The following is a 25,300-nucleotide window of genomic DNA, read 5'->3' on the forward strand; positions in this document are numbered from 1 at the left end:
GAAATCTTTCTTTGTTCCTTTAGCTAAGCCAGATTTCTTTCTATTTGGATAAATGCCAACCCTCTTTATAAATGTAGGAGATGCCTAATTACTAGATTTGTCTCCCAGAACAATGGCTTTTGTGTTTTTTTTTTTTTTATATTCCACACAGTAATCCATGTTTTACATAGCAACCTAAGACACACACACATACAAATATGTACCTGAAAACAAAGTTTAGTGAAACAAAACTTTTCTTTTTATTTGATGCATTCTATTTTCACTCTGTTTCTTTGAAAAATGCTGGTCACAAGCCACGACTTTATTTGATGACTCCTGGTTTTAAAAAATGGTCACAAAAAAGACTTCTAAAGTGACAGAAGGTAAAGTTCTTTGGTCATTACTCATGAAATGTTACCTTTAGACTCCATTTCTCCATACCTGACAATATTAAGGGGAGAAAATAATTTCTTAACCCCTGTGACTTTGATATTGCTATGAGGTGTGGTCCCTTTTCATTCAGCTAGAATCTAGTAAAGCTGTATATATAACAGCCATTTTCATTCTTCTTTTTTTTTCTTGTTTGATTTTTGCAAAATTGTGTGTCTGTGTGTGTGTGTGTCCTCAGTCACTCAGTTGTGTCTGACTATTTGCGACCCCATGGACTGTAGCCCCTGCATTGGCAGGCGGAAGCTTCCCAGGTGGCTCCCGAGTATTAGGATTCTGCCTATCTCTGCTCATAATGGAAAACTGTGCCCATCTCAAACTTGTGGGGTAAATAGTTCCACAGTTTGCTACCTACAACTAGGAATATTTTCCCATAACTACTTAAAATGTGTCTTATATTTAAACTGTCCCCTTTCCCCCTTTCAGGAGAACTTTTAATACCTATCTCATTAAGTTGTTGTGAGGTTTAAATGTGTTAGAGAGCTGACACCTAGCAAATATTGTTTGTGTGCGTGTGTGTGTGTGTTTGTGTGTGTGTTTAGTTGTGTCCGATTCTGTGACCCCATGCACTGTAGCCTACTGGGCTCCTCTGTCCAAGGGATTTTCCAGGCAAGAATATTGGAGTGGGTTGCCGTTGCCTATTCCAGGGGATCTAGAGTGGCTCAGTGGCAGAATCTGCCTGCCAATGCAGGAGACGTAGGTTCAGTCCCTGGGTTGGGAAGATCCCCTGGAGAAGGAAATGCAACCTACTCTGGTAGTCTTGCCTGGAAAATTCCATGGACAGAGGAACCTGGAGGGCTACAGTCCATGGGGTCGCAGAAGACTCGGACACAACTTAGCAACTACACAACAACAACAAATGATGCAAAATTAACAAGAAGATAAGAAATAAAAGAGTAGGGGTTGATTGAAATGGGAAGAGCCAGACTTGTCTCCTCAGTGGCACAGATTGAGCTCATTTTGGGTAATTTTGCAGCCATTGTTTACCCAGAAAGCAGTATGTGACTTTTGGACTTCTGAGTATGCTGGGTGGTTCAAATTCCATTTTTCTTTAGCAGATTTGGTTTCTAATTAAATCAACTGAAGATAAGAGGTTTTGTTTGATTTCACCTGGGTTAAATGATGAAAAGTAACTAGGTGAAAGGGAATTACCATATACAAGAGCAAGTATCTCCTTTACTCCCTGAGGTTTTTAATTAATTAATTTATTTTTTAATACCAAAAACATTCTGTATTGGGATATAATCAATTAGCAATGTTAGTTGCTGGTTTGAACAATCTGGCTTTAGTTGTTTTTTGCTTTAAGTTTTTTTCGCCCTGTATAAAAATTCCCCCATATTACTTAGAATTCTAGGGCAAAATTCACTGAACTCTGGTTTTATAATTTTTTCTTTAAGCAATTCCTCACTACTCTTCCTAGAGCTCCTCCTTTGCCATCCCTTGGCGCTTATTGATCCTCTCAGTTCAGTTTAGTCGCTCAGTCGTGTCCAACTCTGTGTGACCCCATAGACGGCAGCCCACCAGGCTTCCCTGTCCCTGGGATTCTCCAGGCAAGAACACTGGAGTGGGTTGCCATTTCCTTCTCCAATGCATGAAAGTGAAAAGTGAAAATGAAGTCACTCAGTCATGTCTGACCCTCAGCGACCCCATGGACTGCAGCCCACCAGGCTCCTCCGTCCATGGGATTTTTCCAGGCAAGAGTACTGGAGTGGGGTGCCATTGCCTTCTCTAGGATGTTTTAAACTCCTTTCACTATACATAGAAGATGTGTGTAATATTTTTAAATTGATAGTGTTGATTCTAAGTGGTCAAAGTTACAGCAAAATGCGGGAAAACATTTTTATTTTCTGAAGTTTATGTGTTTAATCACCTCAGGGCTTACTTTACAGTAGACATATATTATATCTTAAATTAGTGAAAATTTAACAATAAGTATCTAGGATTTTTCTACATCATGTATATGTTTAATTTTTCATTGTTAGGAAAGAAAAAAATAAACTCTGAGATGGTAGAAATTTGATTGTGACTAATGCTTCATGTAATTTTTTTCCCCTTTTAGTACAACTGTTGCCCGTGGAATAAAAGAGAGTCTGCAGAAAGCTATAACAGATGATACAGTTAAAGCCATTGTGATTTGTGGAGCAGATGGCATCTTCTGTGCAGGTAATGTGTCCAACCCTTTCCCACTCTCTCTGACATCTCACACAGACTGAGCTCAGTGCTGCATTACCTGTACCCATGGGCAATCCTATAGTATAGGTAATGAATATGGGAGGAAGAAGAAACATTATGGAGAAGGAGATGAAGAGTCATAGGAGAGACTCAGAGAAGATGCTGACCTTACTCTCTTTTATATTGGATTGGTCCTTTGGAGGACATTTAGTTCCAGACTTGATAGCTATTATACCTGCTAGTATACACCACCCAGTCCATCCTAAAGGAGATCAGTCCTGGGTGTTCATTGGAGGAACTGATGTTGAAGCTGAAACTCCAGTACTTTGGCCACCTGATGTGAAGAGCTGACTCATTGGAAAAGACCCTGATGCTGGGAAAGATTGAGGGCAGGGGGAGAAGGGGATGACAGAGGATGAGATGGTTGGATGGCATCACCGACTCAATGGACAGGGAATTGGGTGGACTCCGGGAGTTGGTGATGGACAGGGAGGCCTGGCGTGCTGCGATTCACGGGGTCACAAAGAGTCGGACACGACTGAGCAACTGAACTGACCTGAACTGATACACCTAGGGCTACCCTCATAGCTCAGTTGTTAAGAATCTGCCTACAATGCAGGAGACCCCGATTCGATTCCTCAGTCAGAACGATCCTCTGGAGAAGGGATAGGCTACTCACTCCAGTATTCTTGGGCTTCCTTTGTGGCTCAGCTGATAAAGAATCTGCCTGCAATGTGGGAGACCTGAGTTCAATCCCTAGATTGGGAAGATCCCCTGGAGAAGGGAAAGGCTACCTACTCCAGTATTCTGGCCTGGAGAATTCCATGGACTATACATGCAGTCCGTGGGGTCACAAAAAGTCAAACACAACTGAGCGACTTTCACTTTCACTTTTCACTTCAATATACACCTACTGGTACATACCTGCTCTGCATATGTCTCTACCCTTTGTGAGGTTGGGCAAGTTCCTTAAATCTCCTGAAATCCAATTTCTCTGTTTATAAAATGGATACCATAATATGTATACCTTAACAGAGTTTTGTGAGATTAGAAGAGATAACACATTTGAAAGCCCCTAGAGCAGTACCTGGATGAAGAGGATGTTCAATAAATGTTATTTTTTATTTCACACAGTCTTGAAATGGAGTTCATTTTTTTTCTGTCACCCATTTCAGTGACCTTGCACTCTTAATTATCCTGTGAAGGGGTGGGATGGAGGACAGAGAAATGACAATGAAGTTTCTAGGACAGGCCATCGGCCTCCTGTAATTTAATTTTGTGTGCATCGCAGTGTCTTGGTGAATACAAGGATCAAACCAAAAAGTTTGCCCTAAATGATGATGTTTAAAATTTGACTATCAGCATTCAACTGAAATACAGTTCACTTATCCTACAATTTACATAGAAATTACCACTGATTTTCAACAGAGATCAAGCCCTGAGCCTTTGTAGTGGAAGCACTGACTCCAAGACCCTAGACTACCAGAGAACTAACCCTCAGTTCAGTTCAGTTCAGTTCAGTCTCTCAGTCGTGTCCGACTCTTTGCGACCCCATGAATTGCAGCATGCCAGGCCCCCCTGTCCATCACCAACTCCCGGAGTTCCCTCAAACTCACGTCCATCGAGTCAGTAATGCCATCCAGCCATCTCATCCTCTGTCGTCCCCTTCTCCTCTTGCCCCCAATCCCTCCCAGCATCAGAGTCTTTTCCAATGAGTCAACTCTTCGCATCAGGTAGCCAAAGTACTGGAGTTTCAGCTTTAGCATCATTCCTTCCAAAGAAATCCCAGGACTGATCTCCTTTAGGATGGACTGGCTGGATCTCCTTGCAGTCCAAGGGATTCTCAAGAGTCTTCTCCAGCACCACATTTCAAAAGCATCAATTCTTCGGCAGTCAGCTTTCTTCACAGTCCAACTCTCACATCCATACATGACTACTGGAAAAACCATAGCCTTGACTAGATGGACCTTTGTTGGCAAAGTAATGTCCCTGCTTTTGAATGTGCTATCTATGTTGGTCATAACTTTCCTTCTAAGAAGTAAGTGTGTTTTAATTTCATGGCTGCAATCACCATCTGCAGTGATTAGGAAGTATCAAATAGTGAGAACTCACACAAAGGAAACCACATGAATGCAAGACCTGGCATCACCCAACCACCAGTAGCACCCTGTGCAGGATGCCACATCTAAACAACAAACAAAACAAAAGTACAAGCCAAATCATCAGCAGACAGGATTACCACCTCACTCAGCCTTGCTCATCAAAGGAAAAACAAAGAAACAAAAACTCAGCACAAATCTCACCCTATATGAAGCTTACACAAACCACTGGACAACCTTAGAAGGGTAGAAACCAAAAAGAGGAAAGAATTCAAACTTGAAGCCTTGGAAAAGGAGACCTGAAACACAATAAGTTAAAATAAAAATAATGAAAAGGCAGAGAAATACTACACAAATGAAGGAACCAACTGGAAACACAGAAGTCCAAATAAATGAAGAGGAAATAGGCAAACTACCTGAAAAGAATTCAGAATAATGATAGTAAAGATGATCAAAAATCTTGAAAACAAAATGGAGAAAATGCAAGAATCAATTAACAAAGACCTAAAAGAATTAAGAATAAACATGCAGAGACAAACAACACAATTGCTGAAATTAAAAATACTCTAGAAGAAATCAATAGAATAGCTGAAGCAGAAGAATGAATCAGTGAGCTAGAAGATAAAATGGTGGAAATAACTTCTGAAGAGCAGAATAAAGTAAAAAGAATGAAAAGAATTAAGGATAGTCTCAGAAACCTCTGGGGCAATATCAAATAATATCAAACAATATTATAATTTGAATAAATATTCAAATTATAGGGGTCCCAGAAGAAGAGAAAAAGGAAGGGTATGAGAAAATTTTTGAAGAGATTATAGTTTAAAATTTCCCCAACAGGGAAAAGGAAATAGTCAATCAAGTCCAAGAGGCACAAAGAGTCCCATACAGGATAAACCCAAGGAGAAATATGGCAAGACACATACTAATGAAACTAACAAAGACTAAACACAAAGAAAGAATATTAAAAGCAGCAAGGGAGAAGCAACAAGTAACATACAAGGGAAACCCCATACACTTAACAGCTGATCTTTCAGCAGAAATTCTACAGGCCAGAAGGGAATGGCAGGATATATTTAAAGTACTGAAAGGGGAAAATCTACAACCAAGATTCCTGTACCTGTCAAGGATCTCATTCAAAATTGATGGAGAAATAAAAAGCTTTTCAGACAAGCAAAAGTTAAGAGAATTCAGTACCACCAAACCACCTTTACAACAAATGTTAAAGGGACTTATATAGTCAAGAAATAGAAGAGAAGAAAAAAGATCTACAAAATCAACCACAAACAATTAAGAAAATGACAATAGGCTGTATATATCAGTAATTACTTTAAATGTAAATGGATTAAATGCTCCAACCAAAAGACACAGACTGGCTGAATGGACACAAAAACAAGACCCATATATTTGCTGTCTACAAGAAACCCACTTCAGACCTAAAGGCACATATAGACTGAAAGTGAGAGGATGGAAAAATATATTCCATGCAAATGAGAAGCAAAAGAAAACTGGAGTAGCAATCCTCATGTCAGACAAAACAGACCTTAAAATAAAGAAGATCACAAGAGATAAGAAAGGACACTACATAATGATCAAGGGGTCAATCCAAGAGGAGGACATAACAATTGTAAATATCTATGCACCCAACATAGGAGCACCTCAATACATAATACAAACATTAACAGACATAAAAGGAGAAATTGACAGTAACACAATAATAGTAGGAGACTTTAACATCCTACTCACACCCTTGGACATATCATCAAAACAGAAAATGAATAAGGAAACACAAGTCTTAAATGATACATTAGATGAGATGGATCTCATTGATGCCTTCAGGACATTCCACCCAAATGCAGAAGAATACACTTTCTTCTCAAGTGCACATAGAACATTCTCCAGGATAGACCACATCTTGGGTCACAAATCAAACCTCAGTAAATTTAAGAAAAACTGAACCATATCAAGCATCTTCTCCAACCACAATGCTATGAGACTAGATATCAATTACAAGAAAAAAACTGTAAGAAACACAAACACATGGAGATTAAATAACGTGTTTCTAAATAAACAACAGGTTACTAAAGAAATCAAAAGGGAAATAAAAATTTCTAGAATCAAATGACAATGAAAACATGACAACTCAAAACCTATGGGATGCAGCAAAAGCAGTTTTAAGAGGGAAGTTTATAGCAATACAATCCTAACCCAAGAAACAAGAAAAACATCAAATAAGCAACCTAACTTTACACCTAAAACAACTGGAAGAAGAAGAACAACAACAACAAATTAGTAGAAGGAAAGAAATCATAAAGATCTGAGCAGAAGTAAATGAGAAAGAAATGAAAGAAACAATAGTAAAGATTAATAAAACTAAAGGTTGGTTCTTTGAGAAGATAAACAAAATTGACAAACCTTTAGCCAGACTCATCAAGATAAAAAGAGAGAAGAATCAAATCAACAAAATTAGAAATGAAAAAGGAGAGGTTACAACACACAATGCAGAAATAAAAAGAATTATAAGAGACTTTATGATCAACTTTATGGCAATAAAATGGATAACCTGGAAGAAATGGACAGATTCTTAGAAAAGTTCAATCTTCCAAGACTGAACCAGGAAGAAATAGAAATTATGAACAACCCATTTACGAGCACTGAAATTGAAGCTGTGATAAAAAAAACTCCCCAAAAATAAAAGCCCAGGACCAGATGGCTCCACAGGAGAATTCTATCAAACATTTAGAAAAGAGCTAATGCCTATCCTTCTAAAACTCTTTCAAAAAATTTCAGAGGAAGAAACACCTCCAAACTTATTCTACAAGGCCACCATCACCTTGATACCAATACCAGACAAAGACAACATAAAAAAAGAAAGCTACCTGCCAATATCACTGATGAATATAGATGCAAAAATCCTGAACAAAATTTTAGCATACAGAATTCACCAACACATCAAAAAGCTCACACACCATGATCAAGTTGGGTTTATTCCAACAATGCAAGGATTCTCCAATATACGCAAGTCAATCAACGTGATACACCATATTAACAAATTGAAAGATAAAAAGATATGATAATGTCAATAGATGCTGAAAAAGCCTTTGACAAAATTCAGCACCCATTTATGATTAAAACTCTTCAAAAAATGGGCATAGAAGGAACCTACCTCAACATAGTAAAAGCCATATATGATAAGCCTACAACAACATTATTCTCAATGGTGAAAAACTGAAAGCATTCCCCCCTAAGATCAGGAACAAGGCAAAGGTGTCCACTTTCACCACTATTATTCAACATAGTTCTGGAAGTCTTAGCTACAGCAATCAGAGAAGAAAAAGAAATAAAAGGAATCCAGATCAGAAAAAAAGAAGTAAAGCTCTCACTGCAGATGATATGATACTCTACATGCTGCTGCTGCTGTTGCTAGGTCGCTTCAGTTGTGTCCAACTCTGTGCGACCCCATAGACAGCAGCCCACCAGGCTCCCCAGTCCCTGGGATTCTCCAGGTGAGAACACTGGAGTGGGTTGCCATTTCCTTCTCCAATGCAGGAAAGTGAAAAGTGAAAGTGAAGTCGCCCAGTCATGTCTGACTCTTAGCGACCCCATGGACCGCAGCCCACCAGGCTCCTCCGCCTGTGGGATTTTTCCAAGCAAGAGTACTGGAGTGGGTTGCTATTGCCTTCTCCGGACACTGTACATAGAAAACCCTAAAGATAGTATCAGAAAATTACTAGAGCTAATCAGTGAATTTAGCAAAGTTGCAGGATACAAAATCAATATACAGAAATCACTTGCATTTCTATATACTAACAATGAAAAATCAGAAAGAGAAATTAAGGAATCAATCCCATTCACCATTGCAACAAAAAGAATTAAATATCTAGGAATGCTGCTGCTAAGTTGCTTCAGTCGTGTCCGACTCTGTGTGACCCCATAGACGGCAGCCCACCAGGCCCTACCGTCCCTGGGATTCTCCAGGCAAGAACACTGGAGTGGGTTGCCATTTCCCTCTCCAATGCATGAAAGTAAAAAGTGAAAGTGAAGTCGCTTAGTCGTATCCGACTCTTAGCGACCCCATGGACTGCAGCCCACCAGGCTCCTCCATCCATGGGATTTTCTAGGCAAGAGTACTGGAGTGGGGTGCCATTGCCTTCTCCATATCTAGGAATAAACTTACCTAGAGAGACAAAAGAACTGTACACAGAAAATTATAAGACACTGATGAAAGAAATCAAAGATGACATAATCAGATGGAGAGATATTCCATGTTCCTGAGTAGGAAGAATCAATATTGTAAAAATGACTATACTACCAAATGCAATGTATAGATTCAATGTGATCCCTATCAAATTATCAATGACATTCTTCACAGAACTAGAACAAAAAACTTCACAATTCATATGGAAACACAAAAGACCCTGAATAACCAGAGCAGTCTTGAGAAAGAATAGAGCTGGAGGAATCAACCTTCCTGACTTCAGATTATACTACAAAGCTACAGTCATTAAGACAGTATAGTACTGGCATAAAAACAGAAATGTTGATCAATGGAACTAAATAGAAAGCCCAGAAATAAACCCATGCACCTATGGGTACTTTATTTTTTACAAAGGCAGCAAGAATATACAATGGGGCAATTACAGCCTCTTCAATAAATGGTGCTGGAAAAAACTGGACAGCTATGTGTAAAAGAGTGAAATTAGAACACTTCCTAACACCTCACACAAAGATAAACTCAAATGGATTAAGGACCTAAATGTAAGACCAAAAACTATAAAACTCTTAGAGGAAAACAGGCAGAACACTCGATGACATAAATCAAAGCAAGATCCTTTATGACCCATATCCTAGAATAATGGAAATAAAAACAAAAGTAAACAAGTGGGGCCTGATTAAACTTAAAAGACTTTGCACAACAAAGGAAACTATAAGCAAGGTGAAAAGACAACCCTGAGAATGACAAAATAATAGTAAATGAAACAATTGACAAAGGATTAATTTCTAAAATATACAAGCAGCTCATACAACTCAATGCCAGAAAAACAAACAACCCAATCAAAAACTGGGAAAAAGACCTAAACAGACATTTCTCCAAAGAAGACATACAGATGGCTGACAAAAGCATGGAAAGATGCTCAACATTGCTCATTATTGCTGCTGCTGCTGCTAAGTCACTTCAGTTGTGTCTGACTCTGTGCAACCCCATGGATGGCAGCCCACCAGGCTACCCCATCCCTGGGATTCTCCAGGCAAGAACACTGGAGTGGGTTGCCATTTCCTTCTCCAATGCATGAAAGTGAAAAATGAAAGTGAAGTTGTTCAGTTGTGTCCAACTCTTAGCGACCCCATGCACTGCAGCCTACCAAGCTCCTCCGTCCATGGGATTTTCCAGGCAAGAGTACTGGAGTGGGTTGCCATTGCCTTCTCCATTATTAGAGAAATGCAAATCAACACCACAAAGAAACATCACCTCACACCAGTCAGAATGGCCATGATAAAAAAATTTACAAACAATAAATGCTGGAGAGGGTGTGGAGAAAAGGGAATGCTCTTGCACTGTTGGTGGGAATGTAAACTGGTACAGCCACTATGGAAGATGCTATGGTGATTCCTTAAAAAACTAGGAATAAAACCACCATATGACCCAGCAATCCCACTCCTAGGCATATACCCTGAGGAAACCAAAATTGAAAAAGACACATGTATCCCATTGTTCATTGCAGCACTATTTACAATAGCTTAGAAGATGGAAGCAACCTAGATGTCTGTTGACAGATGAATGGATAAAGAAGTTGTGGTATATATACACAATGGAATATTACTCAGCCACAAAAAGGAACACATTTGAATCAGTTCTGTTGAGGTGGATAAACCTAGAGCCTATTACACAGAGTGAAGTGAGTCAGAGATAGAAAGATAAATATCATATTCTAATGCACATTCTAATGCACTGTAGAAGGGAATGAAAAAACCACTTCAGTATTCTTGCCTTGAGAACCCCATGAACAGTATGTAATGGCAAAATGATGGGATTTTTTGCCAGGTCGGTAGGTGCCCAATATGCTACTGGAGATCAGTGGAGAAATAACTCCAGAAACAATGAAAGGATGAAGCCAAAGCAAAAACAATACCCTGTTGTGGATGTGACTGGTGATAGAAGCAAGGTCCGATGCTGTAAAGAGCAATATTGCATAGGAACCTGGAATGTCAGGTCCATGAATCAAGGCAAATTAGAAGTGGTCAAACAGGAGATGACAAGAGTGATCATCGACATTCCAGGAATCAGCAAACTAAAATGGACCGGAATGGGTGAATTTAAATCAGATGACCATTATCTCTACTAGTGTGGGCAGGAATCCCTTAGAAGAAATGGAGTAGCCATCATGGTCAACAAAAGAGTCCCAAATGCAGTACTTGGATGCAATCTCAAAAATGACAGAATGATCTCTGTTTGTTTCCAGGGCAAACCATTCAATATCACAGTAATCCAAGTCTATGCCCCAACCGGTAATGCTGAAGAAGCTGAAGTTGAACAGTTCTATGAAGACCTACAAGACCTTTTAGAAATAACACCCAAAAAAGGTGTCCTTTTCATTATAGGGGACTGGAATGCAAAAGTAGGAAGTCAAGAAACACCTGGAGTAACAGGCAAATTTGGCCTTGGAATACGGAATGAAGCAGGGCAAAGTCTAATAGAATTTTGCCAAGAGAATGCACTGGTCATAGCAAACAGCTTCTTCCAACAACACAAGAGAAGACTCTGCACGTGGACATCACCAGATGGTCAACACTGAAATCAGATTGATTATGTTCTTTGCAGCCAAAGATGGAGAAGCTCTATACAGTCAGCAAAAACAAGTCACAGTCTGAGCTGACTGTGGCTCAGATCATGAACTCCTTATTGCCAAATTCAGACTTAAATTGAAGAAAGTAGGGAAAACCACTAGACCATTCAGGTATGACCTAAATCAAATTCCTTATGATTATACAGTGGAAATTAGAAATAGATTTAAGGGACTAGATCTGATAGAGTGCCTGATGAACTATGGACAGAGGTTCATGACATTGTACAGGAGACAGGGATCAAGACCATCCCCATGGAAAAGAAATGCAAAAAGCAAATGGCTGTCTGGGAAGGCCTTACAAATAGCTGTGAAAAGAAGAGAAGTGAAAAGCAAAGGAGAAAAGGAAGGATATAAGCATCTGAATGCAGAGTTCCAAAGAATAGCAAGAAGAGATAAGAAAGCCTTCTTCAGTGATCAATGCAAAGAAATAGAGGAAAACAACAGAAAGGGAAAGACTAGAGATCTCTTCAAGAAAATTAGAGATACCAAGGGAACATCTCATGAAAAGATGGGCTCAATAAAGGGCAGAAATGGTATGGACCTAACAGAAGCAGAAGATATTAAGAAGAGGTGGCAAGAATACACAGAAGAACTGTACAAAAAAGATCTTCACGACCCAGATAATCATGATAGTGTGATCACTCACCTAGAGCCAGACATCCTGGAATGTGAAGTCAAGTGGGCCTTAGAAAGATTCAATATGAACAAAGCTAGTGGAGGTGATGGAATTCCAGTTGAGCTATTTCAAATCCTGAAAGATGATGCTGTGAAAGTGCTGCACTCAATATGCTAGCAAATTTGAAAAACTCAGCAGTGGCCACAGGACTGGAAAAGGTCAGTTTTCATTCCAATCCCAAAGAAAGGCAATGCCAAAGAATGCTCAAACTACTGCACAATTGCACTCATCTCACACACTAGTAAAGTAATGCTCAAAATTCTCCAAGCCAGGCTTCAGCAATACATGAACCTTGAACTTCCAGATGTTCAAGCTGGTTTTAGAAAAGGCAGAGGAACCAGAGATCAAATTGCCAACATCTGCTGGATCATCAAAAAAGAAAGAGAGTTCCAGAAAAACATCTATTTCTGCTTTATTGACTATGCCAAAACCTTTGACTGTGTGGATCACAATAAACTGTGGAAAATTCTTCAAGAGGTGGGAATACCAGACCACCTGACCTGCCTCTTGAGAAACCTATATGCAGGTCAGGAAGCACAGTTAGAACTGGACATGGAACAACAGACTGGTTCCAAATAGGAAAAGGAGTACGTCAAAGCTGTATATTGTCACCCTGCTTCTTTAACTTCTATGCAGTGTACATCATGAGAAAAGCTGGGCTGGAAGAAGCACAAGCTGGAATCAAGATTGCCGGGAGAAATATCAATAACCTCAGATATGCACATGACACCACCCTTATGGCAGAAAGTGAAGAGGAACTAAAAAACCTCTTGATGAAGGTGAAAGAGGAGAGTGAAAAAGTTGGCTTAAAGCTCAACATTCAGAAAACGAAGATCATGGCATCTGGTCCCATCACTTCATGGGAAATAGATGAGGAAACAGTGGAAACAGTGTCAGACTTTATTTTGGAGGGCTCCAAAATCACTGCAAATGGTGACTGCAGCCATGAAATTAAAAGACACTTACTCCTTGGAAGGAAAGTTATGACCAACCTAGATAGCATATTGAAAAGCAGAGACATTACTTTGCCAACAAAGATCCGTCTAGTCAAGGCTATGGTTTTTCCAGTGGTCATGTATGGATGTGAGAGTTAGACTGTGAAGAAAGCTGAGTGCCGAAGAATTGATGCTTTTGAACTGTGGTGTTAGAGAAGACTCTTGAGAGTCCCTTGGACTGCAATGAGATCCAACTAGTCCATTCTGAAGGAGATCAGTCCTGGGTGTTCTTTGGAAGGAATGATGCTAAAGCTGAAACTCCAGTACTTTGGCCACCTCATGCGAAGAGTTGACTCATTGGAAAAGACTCTGATGCTGGGAGGGATTGGGGGCAGGAGGAGAAGGGGACGACAGAGGATGAGATGGCTGGATGGCATCACCGACTCGATGGACGTGCGTTTGAGTGAACTCCGGGAGTTGGTGATGGACAGGGAGGCCTGGCGTGCTGCGATTCATGGGGTTGCAGAGTCGGACACGACTGAGCGACTGAACTGAACTGAACTGAACTGTTTGAAGGCAAGCTTCTATTCGTTGGCATGAAACCAGGACCTCCTGAACTTTAAACAAATGGTGAAGTAAAGTAGAGAAATGATGGGGCTTTGCAGCCATTTGACCCATGTCTTAGTACTTACCAACCTCAATAGACCCTGACCTCAATAAGCCTGGAGTCACTGCATCCGAAGTGCCACGTATACCAGAGTCTCTGTTCTTGACGCCACTTGTTGGGGTCCTTTAATGGACTGGTGTTCCGGAGTTGACGGTAAGAAAGTGAAAGAGAGAAAGAGGCTGATACTCCCTGGTTTACGCAGAGAACCAATAAAGCCCTTGACACAGGGCTTGCATCACTCACGAAGGCACCGGGCCCTCTTGAGGGGGTGAAGGCACAGGGCACCTTCTCGAGAGGGTCTTAGAAGCCCGTGCAGGAGAGTGAGCACGACGGATTTCTATGCTCCAGATAATTAGCCGGAGAGAGAGAGACAGAGAAAGAGAGAGAGAAAGAAAGAAAGGAAGACACGGGGACCCAAGCTCTGATGGAGCAAAGGTGCTTTAATGATCTTTCTGAGAGTATATATAGGCTGTTGTACAAGAAATTTCTTTCGACAGTGATAAAGATCAGAAAACCAAATGTACAGCAACCATTACCAAGGGAACAAGGGAATAATGGTCACAAGGTCAGGAGACAACCCATATCTCAAGAAAGGGGATGGAGACTAAGCAGTTTTGTCGCAAAGAGAATGTTTACTAAAGGAGATTCAAGCCTGTCTCACATAATGACCTCAGTTCCTGGGAGCAGCGTGCTGTTCCATTTTGATAAGGAACAAAGGACTTATGAGAAACAGCACATAGGAATCCTTCTGTTAAACACTTCCTGACAGTTGCTCAGTTGTGGTCCAATTCTTTGCAACTCCATGGACTTCAGCCAGCTAGGCTCCTTCTGTCCATGGGATTTCTCAGGCAAGAATACTGGAGTGGGTTGCCATTACCTTCTCCAAGGGATCTTCCTGATCCAGGGATCCAACCTGCATCTCCTGTGTCTCTTGCATTGCAGGCAGAATTTTTACCTGTTGAGTCATGGGGGAAGTCACTTTATAATGAGTTATTATTTTTGTAATTAAGAAAACGAGTAAATGTTACTTTCATTGATTGCAAAAGGGTCTACCAGAAGAACGTAATTCTAAGCTGGTTGATCAACATATAACTCACAAATATGTCTGCATTTTATGAGGTTTTATATTGTAATAACTGATGCCCTTAAAAAAGATACAGGTCTAAATGGCTGTGAAAAGAGTTGGTGAGCAATATCATGCCAAAAACGAGGAGGGGCTAACTCAATCTCAGAATTTTTGCTTCCTTTCTCTGAACTTTCAAATTTTTCTGAAGGTAGAGTTATTACTATCATATGGAAAAACAGATTTTAGATTACAGGACTTCTGATAAATATTTGATGACTTTCATATCATTCTACATTTTTCAGGCTACTTGTTGCTTTACTGCGTCTGCAGCCGAAGAATAAAGTGTTTCAGGGATCCAAAGAGATCTGAGAGTCCTTAAGTGCTATCTGATAGTCTATTGTTAAATAGCAAAGCCTCAGCCTTCCTCAGCTCTCTTTTTTCCTTTTCTCTGTGTTCTTAGGTGCCGATATTAGAGAATTCAAAGTTCGTAAGACCTTTGACATACAACTGGGAGATATAGTAGATGAAATACAGAGAAACAAGAAGCCTGTGGTGGCAGCTATCCAAAAGTTGGCTTTAGGAGGGGGACTGGAGCTGGCCCTGGGCTGTCACTATAGAATTGCCCATGCAGAGGTAAGAGAGGGGCTCCATACAGGAATTTATGTAGGGAGCTTTTCTTTAAAGCTAGCATTAAATGTTGTCATAAGCATAAGAGGTGATCACTGTAAATGGTTAGCTTATTGGTTGATAGATAACTCTCAGATATTTCTGGCACTGGTGTTCAGCTGTTATATACCAGTAGAGTGGCACTGATTGTCGAAATGTTGAATTATGTCCATTCTAGTTGATGAATAGCTGCTACCCTGAGCCTGTAACTGGCCCTTCACTAGCCCTTGGCCCTCCCTGTGAACCACTAGCTAAAGGGGAACTCCTGTACAGTGCTATTGCCCACATCAAATTTCACTAAGCCATGCTTATACAGTATGAAATATTAAATATTTGGACGTAACTTCTGAGTATGCATGTTTATTTAAATTTTCATTTCCTATCTCAAACATTTCAGTTTTGTGGTCTCATAATTATTAGTACTTAAGAAGACAAGTTCCTATTGAAAACAGCACACAACTAGTAAATCCATTTATTTCTGAAAATAGATTTAATTTAGGTTATTAGACATATAGATTGAAGTTTGTGATGCCTGCCTTACAATAGTAATACTTTTATAAGTGATATATTTTCTGATAATAAAGGTAATATTCATCATTGTAATAGACTATAAAATACAATAAAGTCATCTTTATATTAAAGTCACCATAAACTCACAGTTTAGAAATAACTGCTATTAACATTTTATCTTTTTTCATTCTGATTCTTTTCCTGTGTAACATTTTTTCTTACATTTATTTTTCTTTGCAACCTTTCTTTAAAAAAAATCTATGGAATTTTATTGTACTTGTATTCTATTTTCTACTAATACCATATTTAAATTATTATTATATATTTTTTATCCATTCTACCAGTGTCTACTATTTATTTACATTTAACATAATTACGGATGAGGAAGGACTTTGGCCACTTTCCTATTTGTTTTCTACATCTTATATTTCTTTTAATTCTTCAATTTCTCCATTTATACTTTTCTTTGTGTTAAATGGATAAGTTCTGGTAATGGATAAATGGATACATTCTCTTATCGTTTCTTTTACTGTATATATTTTAGTTATTTTCTTAGTGGTGGTTGCCCTAGGGATTATAATTAACATCTTAATTTGCAATAAACTAGTTCAGATTCATACCAACTTAGATTCAATAGTATGCAAAAAATTTGCTCCCTTACAGTTCTGTTATACACTTGCTTTATATTGTTATTGTCACAAATTATATCATTATACATTGCATGCCCATAAACATAAATATATTATTATTGCTTAATGTAATGGTCTTTTAGATCAGATAAGAAAAAAGAGGAATTACAAGCAAAAAATTAATTACATTAGTACTATCTTTTAGATTTACCCATATAATTACCCTTTAACAGTATTCTTTATTCTTTCACGTGGATTTAAGTTACCATCTAGTGTCTTTTCATTTTATGCTGAAGGATTTCTTGTATGGCAGATCTGCTAGCAACAAATTCAGTTTTTATTTATCTGAAAAATGTCTTAATTTGGCTTCATTTTTAAAGACTAATTTTGTTGGAAGTAGAATTATTGGTTGATAGTATTTTTCTTTCAGTACTTCAGACATGTCATCCCACTACCTTCTGGCCTCCATGGTTTCTGATGAGAAATTTACTGTTAATCTTATTGGAAATATTTCTTAAAAATATCATTTTAAATGGTTATATGATTTCCCCTCTTATACTAATAGATTCATCATAATTTATTTAACCTTTTCCCTTTGTTTTAATTTTTTTAATGAAACTTATAAATAAAGATGAGCTTCCCTGGTGGCTCAGAGGTAAAAGAATCTGCCTGCAATGCAGGAGCCTCAGGAGACTCTGGTTCAATCCCTGGGTCAGGAAGATCCCTTGGAGGAGGGGATGGCAACCCACTCTAGTATTCTTGCCTAGAGAATCTCATGGACAGAGGAGCCTGGCAGCCTATAGTCCATGGGGTTAAAAAAGAGTCAGATACGATTGAAGTAACTTAGTATGCACACATGCATAAATAAAGACACATATCTTGTGTTCCTTTTTCTGTGTTCCTTACATCATGACCTCTGAACACTGAACGCAGATCTAAGTTACAAGCAATAATAAGTCAGGGAATGGGGATGACTAGTGGTGGGGAAAATGGTGATTAACAGCTAGGAAAGCCTCATGTGAGAGAGACCCAAACATTCCAGGTATATTGGAGCTGTTGGCATCACAACTTGGATAAATGGCGGTCTGTATTTCAGTACCCTCCTCCCATCCTTATACCTGGGAAATGACTAACAGAGCTTTGGCCACTTTTAAGACTAGGCAAGCCATGTGATTAAGGTCTCACGCTCACCCTCTCATCTGAATTGAGTTGCTGCCTGACTTTCTTTCTTCCTACCTTTCTTCTTTTCTTCCTTCCTACCTTCCTTTCTATACTTCACTTACATATAATTCATATACCATATAACTCATATACCATACAATAGCTTCACTTACATATAATTCATATACCATATAATTCACTCATTTAAAATGTACAGTACAATAGTATATTAGTATATTCACAGAGTTATGCAGTGTTTACCACAATTGACTTTAGAATATTTCATTGACCCCCAAAGAAACTTCACACCATTTAGGAGTAACCCACCGTTTCCCTCTCCCCCAGTCCCAACAACCACTAATCTATTTTCTGTCTATATGGATTTGCCTATTCTAGACATTTCATGAAAATGGAACCATATAATATATTGTGTCTGTTTTTTTCCACTCAGCATTATTTTTTTCATTGTAGCATGTCATTAGTATTTCATTCCTTCCCACGACTGAATATTTCTTTTTATGGATATACCATATTTTCTTTATCCATTTATTACTTGATGGGCATTTGGATGGTTTCTCCTTTCTTGGATTTATAAACAATGATGCTATGAAAATTTTCGCACAAGTGTTTTTTTGTGGGCATGTTTTCATTTCTTTGGGTTATGTATATAGGAGTGGAATAGCTGGGTTGTTGTTGTTCAGTTGCTAAGTCATATCTGACTCTTTGTGACCCCGTGGATTGCAGCACACCAGGCTTCTCTGTCCTTCACTATCTCACTATCTCACTATCTATTTGAGCAGAGTTTGCTCAAACTCATGTCCATTGAATCGGTGATGTCATCCAGGCTTCTCATCCTCTGTCACCCACTTCTCCCCCTGCCCTCAGTCTTTCCCAGTATCAGGGTCTTTTCCAATAAATTGGCTCTTCATATCAGTTGGCCAAAGTACTGAAGCCTCAACTTCAGCATCAGTCCTTCTAATGAATATTTAGGGTTGATTTCCTTTAGGATTGACTGGTTTGATCTCCTTGCTGTCCAAGAGACTCTCAAGAGTCTTCTCCAGCGCCACAATTTGAAAGCATTAGTTCTTCAGAGCTCATCCTTCTTTATGGTCCAACTCTCACATCTGTACATGACTACTGAAAAAACCACATCTTTGACTAGATGAATCTTTGTAGGCAAAGTGATGTCTCTGCTTTTTAATACACAATCTAGGTTTGTCATAGCTTTTCTTCCAAGGAGCAAGTGTCTTTTAATTTCATGGCTGAAGTCATCATCTGCAGTTATTTTGGAGCCCAAGAGAATAAAATCCACTGCTGTTTCTACTTTTCCCCTATCAGCCTTGAAGTGATGGGATCAGCTGGGTCATATGGAAACTCTATAGTTAATCTTTGAGAAACTGCCAAATTGTTTTCCAAAGTGACTGTGGCATTTTACATTCCCACCAGCAATGTATGAGAGTTTTGTATTCTCCACATCCTCTCTAAAACTTGTTATTGTCTGTCTTTTTTTTTCATTCCAGCCATCCTAGTGGTTATGAAGTGGTATCTTGTAGTTTTGATTTGTCTTTCCCTGATGGCTAATGATATTGCACATCTTTTAATGTGCTTAATAGCCATTTATATCTTTTTGGAGAAATGTCTCTTCAGATGCTTTGCCCATTTTAATTGGATCATTTATGTTTTTATTATTGAGTTTTAAAAGTTCTTTATATATTCCAGACATATGATTAGAAAATATTCTCTCCCAATTTTTGGATTGTCTTTGTAATTTCTTGGCTGCTTGGCTCTTTCAGGGCTCCATAGAGCTGTTTCTGGAGATTATTATTTGGGTTGGCTGAGACAGGTCATAATAGAGTCAGAGAAAAAAATGTATAAGGAGCTAGGGACGTGTTTCAACATGAAGACTTAGTGATGGCACAGTTCTGTTTATGCTGTTAATTAAAGGAGAGGGTATACACTGATTTCCTCTGTAGAAACTTTCACTGAATTCTGTGCAACAATGTTTTTGAGGGTGTGAGAAACCCAAGGGAATGCTTGCCTTGACTCTGAATGTGTCATCTCATTCTAATGACCTTTATGCCTTCAATCTTTGATAGGCTCAAATTGGCTTCCCAGAAGTCACACTAGGAATCCTTCCTGGTGCAAGAGGAACCCAGCTTCTCCCCAGACTTGTTGGAGTGCCTGCTGCACTTGATTTGATTATCTCAGGTGAGTACTAACTCTGCCAATGGCAGCCTGGATCAATGTGAGGAAATAGACAAGGATTTAGAAACATTCTGGCTTGATAGTCTTCTACCCATGTAATGTTAAGAGGGTACTTTAACTTCTTTGATGTCAGTTTTCTCATCTGTAAAATGGAAAGAATATCTTTCCTGAGAGCTTCTCAAAAGTTACCATTATCAGAGAAGTGCAAATCAAAACCACAATGAGGTACCATTTCACACCAGTCAGAATGGCTGCAATCCGAAAGTCTACAGGCAATAAATGCTGGAGAGGATGTGGAGAAAAGGGAACCCTCTTACACTGTTGGTGGGAATGCAAACTAGTACAGCCACTATGGAGAACAGTGTGGAGATTCCTTAAAAAATTGGAAATAGAACTGCCATATGATCCAGCAATCCCACTGCTGGGCATACACACCAAGGAAACCAGAATTGAAAGATACACATGTATCCCAATGTTCATCGCAGCACTGTTTATAATAGCCAGGACATGGAAGCAACCTAGATGTCCATCAGCAGATGAATGGATAAGAAAGCTGTGGTACATATACACAATGGAGTATTACTCAGCCATTAAAAAGAATACATTTGAATCAGTTCTAATGAAGTGGATGAAACTGGAGCCGATTATACAGAGTGAAGTAAGCCAGAAAGAAAAACACTAATACAGTATATTAATGCATATATATGGAATTTAGAAAGATGGTAATGATAACCTTGTATGTGAGACAGCAAAAGAGACATAGATGTATAGAACAGTCTTTTGGACTCTGTGGGAGAGGGAGGAGGGGGATGATTTGGGAGAATGGCATTGAAACATGTATAATATCATATAAGAAATGACTCACCAGTCCAGGTTCGATGCAGGATACAGGAAGCTTGGGGCTGGTACACTGGGATGACCCAGAGGGATGGTATGGGGAGGGAGGTGGGAGGGGGGTTCAGGATTGGGAACACGTGTACACCCGTGGCAGATTCATGTTGATGTATGGCAAAACCAATACAATATTGTAAAGTAATTAGCCTCTAATTAAAATAAATTTAAATTAAAAAAAACTTACCATGAAGAGCAAATATATGTACCTTTTAGATGAAAGTATATACAAAGCCCTAATCACATTTAAGAGTTTACTCATAGACACTGCTTTTGCATAGGGTGCATTATATTCAGATCTTACTTAGAAATCATAATATAAAACAAGAATTAAAACTAGAATTTCCAAGGAAAGATTTCAAGTTTTAGTTTGGAAATGACTGAATTTTTCATTTTCCAGGTGTAAAGATATTAGCTTCAAATAGAAGTTGTAATCTTTCAGTAGGGAATGTGAACAATGCAACACTAGAAAACATTTCTCCCACATTGCAGGTGGATTCTTTAGCAGCTGAGCCACCAGGGAAGTCCAAGAATCTTGGGCTGGGTAGCCAGCCTATCCCTTCTCCAATGGATCTTCCCAACCCAGGAATTGAACCAGGGTCTCCTGCATTGCAGGCAGATTCTTTTACCAGCTGAGCCACTAAATAAGCCCTTAGAGACCCTGCGTTTACCAAATATTAAAAGATATAAAAGATATTTCCAGTTGAAGTAAGGTTGGAAGATAGTGCATGCATCACTGTTTACTCCAAACAGAAATAATGTGAGACCTTGAGTCAATCACTTTACCTCTCTGTGCCTTAATTTCCGCATAAATGTATATAACAGCAGTGCTTACCATATGGTGATATGATGAAGATCAGATGCATTAGTGAATACAGTGTGCTTAGAACAGTCCTAGACATGGTAATACATGTTAGCTATATATTATTATTCCTACATCTGACTTTCTATTGAAAGAGGAGGATTGAGTAAAAATAAGTTGAACATCTTGGTAACAGACTGTATTCCAAGGAATAGGCAATAAAAAGAGCACAAGCTTTAGAATTAAAGACCTGAGCTTGAATCCCAGCTGTGCTGCATATGAACATGTATGCTTTGTACAAGTTCAGTTTTATTTACTCATGCAATAGCTGTTTAATTTTTTTCTCATGTGCTGGGCCCTGTTGCAGGCAGTGGACCTATAGCAGCAAATCAGACCTACCAAAACTCCTGCCCTTATAGACATTACATATAGAAAACAACAAGAATAATTATCATTATTGTATTTCATCTGTTCAAAAATGCACAGTGGTATCCACATCTTTGAACTCAAGATGCCTCTTACATTCACTGGAGTCATGGTTTGATTGGCATTGTTTTTTCTCCCCTTGTTTCTGTGGGTCAGTAATTTTGGAACAGCCTAGTTGAGTTCTAGCTCAAGGGTTCTCTTGAGATTGTAGCCAAGACACTGAGTGGGGCCACAGTCATCTGAAAAGTTGAATGGGGCTGAAGGATCTACTTCTGGGATGGCTCAGTCACATGGATGGCTGGTTCCTGTTGACTGTGGCAGAAGGCTTCATTTTCTTTCCACATGGGCCTCTCCCTAGAGTTTCCTGTATCTCCTTACAACATGGAAGCCAGCTTCCTCTAGAGTAACTGGTCCAAGAGGGAGCAAGGCAAAGACGGCAGTGTCTTCTATGACCTAGCGTTGGAGTTCCATGCCATCTTTTCTGAATTATCCTTTTGATTATATGAGCCTTTCCTATTCAGCTTGTGAGGGGAGCTTAAATACCCAGAAGTCAAACACATGGCAGGTCACTTTGGTGACCAGCTACCATGCTGTGTACTCTTACTAAACGCCATGGCTACCTGTTATGTAAGTAGTATATCTGGTCGATTAGATGGAGACAAGTGCTGAGGAGAAAACATAAAGCAGAAAAGGGAAATGTGAAATGATAGGCTGGGGGTGGGTAAAATTGTATAGGTAGAATAGCTAGGAAAGGCTTTCCTACGAAATGAATGTGAGTGAAGACCTGAGGGATGGAGGAAGCTTGATTTGCCAATATCTAGTGGAAGATACTTCACATGGAGAAAATAGTAAATACCAAGCCCTGAGGTAAGCCTTACTCGGAAATTTCAAAGAACAGCAAGAAGGTCAATGAAGCTAGAGTGAGGTGAGTAAGGGAAAGAGTAGTTGGGGGTGAAGTCACATCCTATAGGGCCTTGAAGATTATAGAGAGAACTTTGACTTTTCTGCCGAATGAGGTAGAAAAGTGTTGGAATATTTTGAGCAGAAGAGTAACATGCTGTCACTTATGTGTTTTACAAGATCACTCTGGCTATTGAAAATATACTGATGGGAAGTTAGGGCAGAAATAGGAAGACTGGTTAGAAGGCTGCTTTAATAATCCAAGGGAGCCATGATGGAAATGTAGACCTGAGTGGTAACAATGTAAATGGTGAGACACGGTCAAATTCTGGATATATTTTGAGCCAACCAGGATTTTGTGACATATCAAATGTAGAGGTGAAAGAAAGGGGAGAGAAGAATGATTTAAATGGCCTGAGCAGCTGGAAGGATGGTGCCATTACCAAGATGGGGATTTCTGTTGTAGAACAGGTTGTAGGGAAGAATTGCAAGAGCTTAGTTTTGGACGTGTGAAGTTCGACATCCAAGTGGAGTTGTCAAGTAGACAGTTGGATAGACTGGCCTGGAATTTAGAAGCAAGATTGTCTGAACTCGTCTTGGTCTTCATTTTTTCATCAGTAAAACAACCACATAATTGTTCTAAGTAATAATGAAATTACATGACATGCTTCTGGTAGAGTACCTGTCACCTAGGAGATATTTTATAAATGGTAACTATGGTAGGCATAACAATGCCCCTCTCCAAGATGTTCACATCCTAATCCCTAGAATTTGTGAATATATTACCTTATGTTCAAAAGGGACCTTGCAAATGTGATTAAATTAAGAGTCTTAAGATGTGAGATTATTCTGGATTTTCTAGGTGGGCCCAGCTTATCTCAAGGGTCCTCAGAAGTGGAAGGAGAGAGGTCAGAGAGGAAAGAAGAGGGTACAAATTGGCTTTGAAGATGGAGGAAGAGAAGAATAAATGTGGGCAGCCTTCAGAGACTAGAAAAGCCACGGAAATGGATTCTCTCTCCTAGCCTCTGGAAGGAGCACAGTTTGCTGACCTATTTTAGATTCCTGATGTCTTGCTTCTGGAAAACATTCTTCCTGAGAAAAGATGCTAAAAAAAAAGTTGTTACTGGAGGTTGAAGATTCCCTACTGATGTTAATGGGGAAAAACACCAGCTTTGTAGGTACTGCCCTGTAGGAAATTAATATGTAAATAAATTTAGATTTAATTAATGAGTAAATAGCTAACCTTTTCTGTTCTTCTGAAAACCATGAGAGAGGTAATTCTGGAAAAGTGGATCAGTTACAACAACTGCTGCTTCTCCACAATTTCCCTAAAATGCCATCTGAAAACAACTGAATCTTTAGCAGTAACCACAAAAGATGTGCTTGGGCACATTGCAGTTCATCCCTGATGTTTTCCATCCATTCAGATGTGGAGAACTACAAGTGCCTTGCCCTTCCTTCTGCTGCTGTTTTCTAGGTCCAATCTCCCTTGGTCACTGAAGCGCACCCAGGGTACTGGGGAAGAAATTGCAAGTGACATCTTTATCCTGCCAGCCTTTCAGATTTAGTTAGGTCCAGGTGGGTTTTCTCTGTATTCAAACAAGATGTTAAGGGCAAGTTTTAGTACCCAGGGCTCCCAGTCACCAGTAATACATATGAGCAAACATTATTTCATGACTAAGACAAACTAACAGACAAAACCTTTAAAATTCAACCTAAAATCTATGAAAATATTCTATGACATTAGAAAAATGAAACATAAATGTGAGTCTGTTGAAACTGATTAAAGAAAAGAAAAAGGTTAGAAAACTCACAATATTCTGAATTAGAAAAGAAAATATATTATTTATTAAATAAAAAACCTGTTTAAAATCAATATGTTAGCCAAAATAATTTTTGAAGCATTAAAAAAAGGATGCAATAGGACAGACTACTGAATCAGCAACATGGAGGATAGAGACCCACTTATAGAATTCAGAAGAATTTTTTAAAAAGATACATGAAATGCAAATGAAGGCAGCAGACATGGAAGGTCTCTAATAGAGGTCTCTGCTACGAATAATAAATGCTTCCAGAGCACAAGCAAAAATGGGAGAAGCAATAATCAAAGGGAAAAAGGGAAGAAACTCTTCAGATACTTAAAAGAATCAGAGATTGTATTTTAGCAGGCACACCATTTTCCTGGAAAATCTGATGAAATTCAATGTCTTGTGTTTTGATAAAGATT

The 25,300-nt window shown here is 39.0% G+C and overlaps 1 protein-coding gene across 1 annotated transcript in view; it reads left to right on the top strand.

Moving 5' to 3' along the window:
- EHHADH (enoyl-CoA hydratase and 3-hydroxyacyl CoA dehydrogenase) overlaps positions 1–25,300 on the top strand; it is a 54,904-nt gene that overhangs the window by 2,959 nt on the left and 26,645 nt on the right. Inside the window, exons 2-4 of the mRNA XM_055568839.1 lie at positions 2,486–2,589; positions 15,344–15,516; positions 19,946–20,057. Of these exons, the coding sequence (XP_055424814.1) occupies positions 2,486–2,589; positions 15,344–15,516; positions 19,946–20,057 (389 nt within the window). The remainder of the gene's footprint in view (positions 1–2,485; positions 2,590–15,343; positions 15,517–19,945; positions 20,058–25,300) is intronic.

Source organism: Bubalus kerabau, chromosome 2 (assembly GCF_029407905.1).
Source record: "Bubalus kerabau isolate K-KA32 ecotype Philippines breed swamp buffalo chromosome 2, PCC_UOA_SB_1v2, whole genome shotgun sequence".
Lineage (NCBI taxonomy): Eukaryota > Metazoa > Chordata > Mammalia > Artiodactyla > Bovidae > Bubalus > Bubalus kerabau.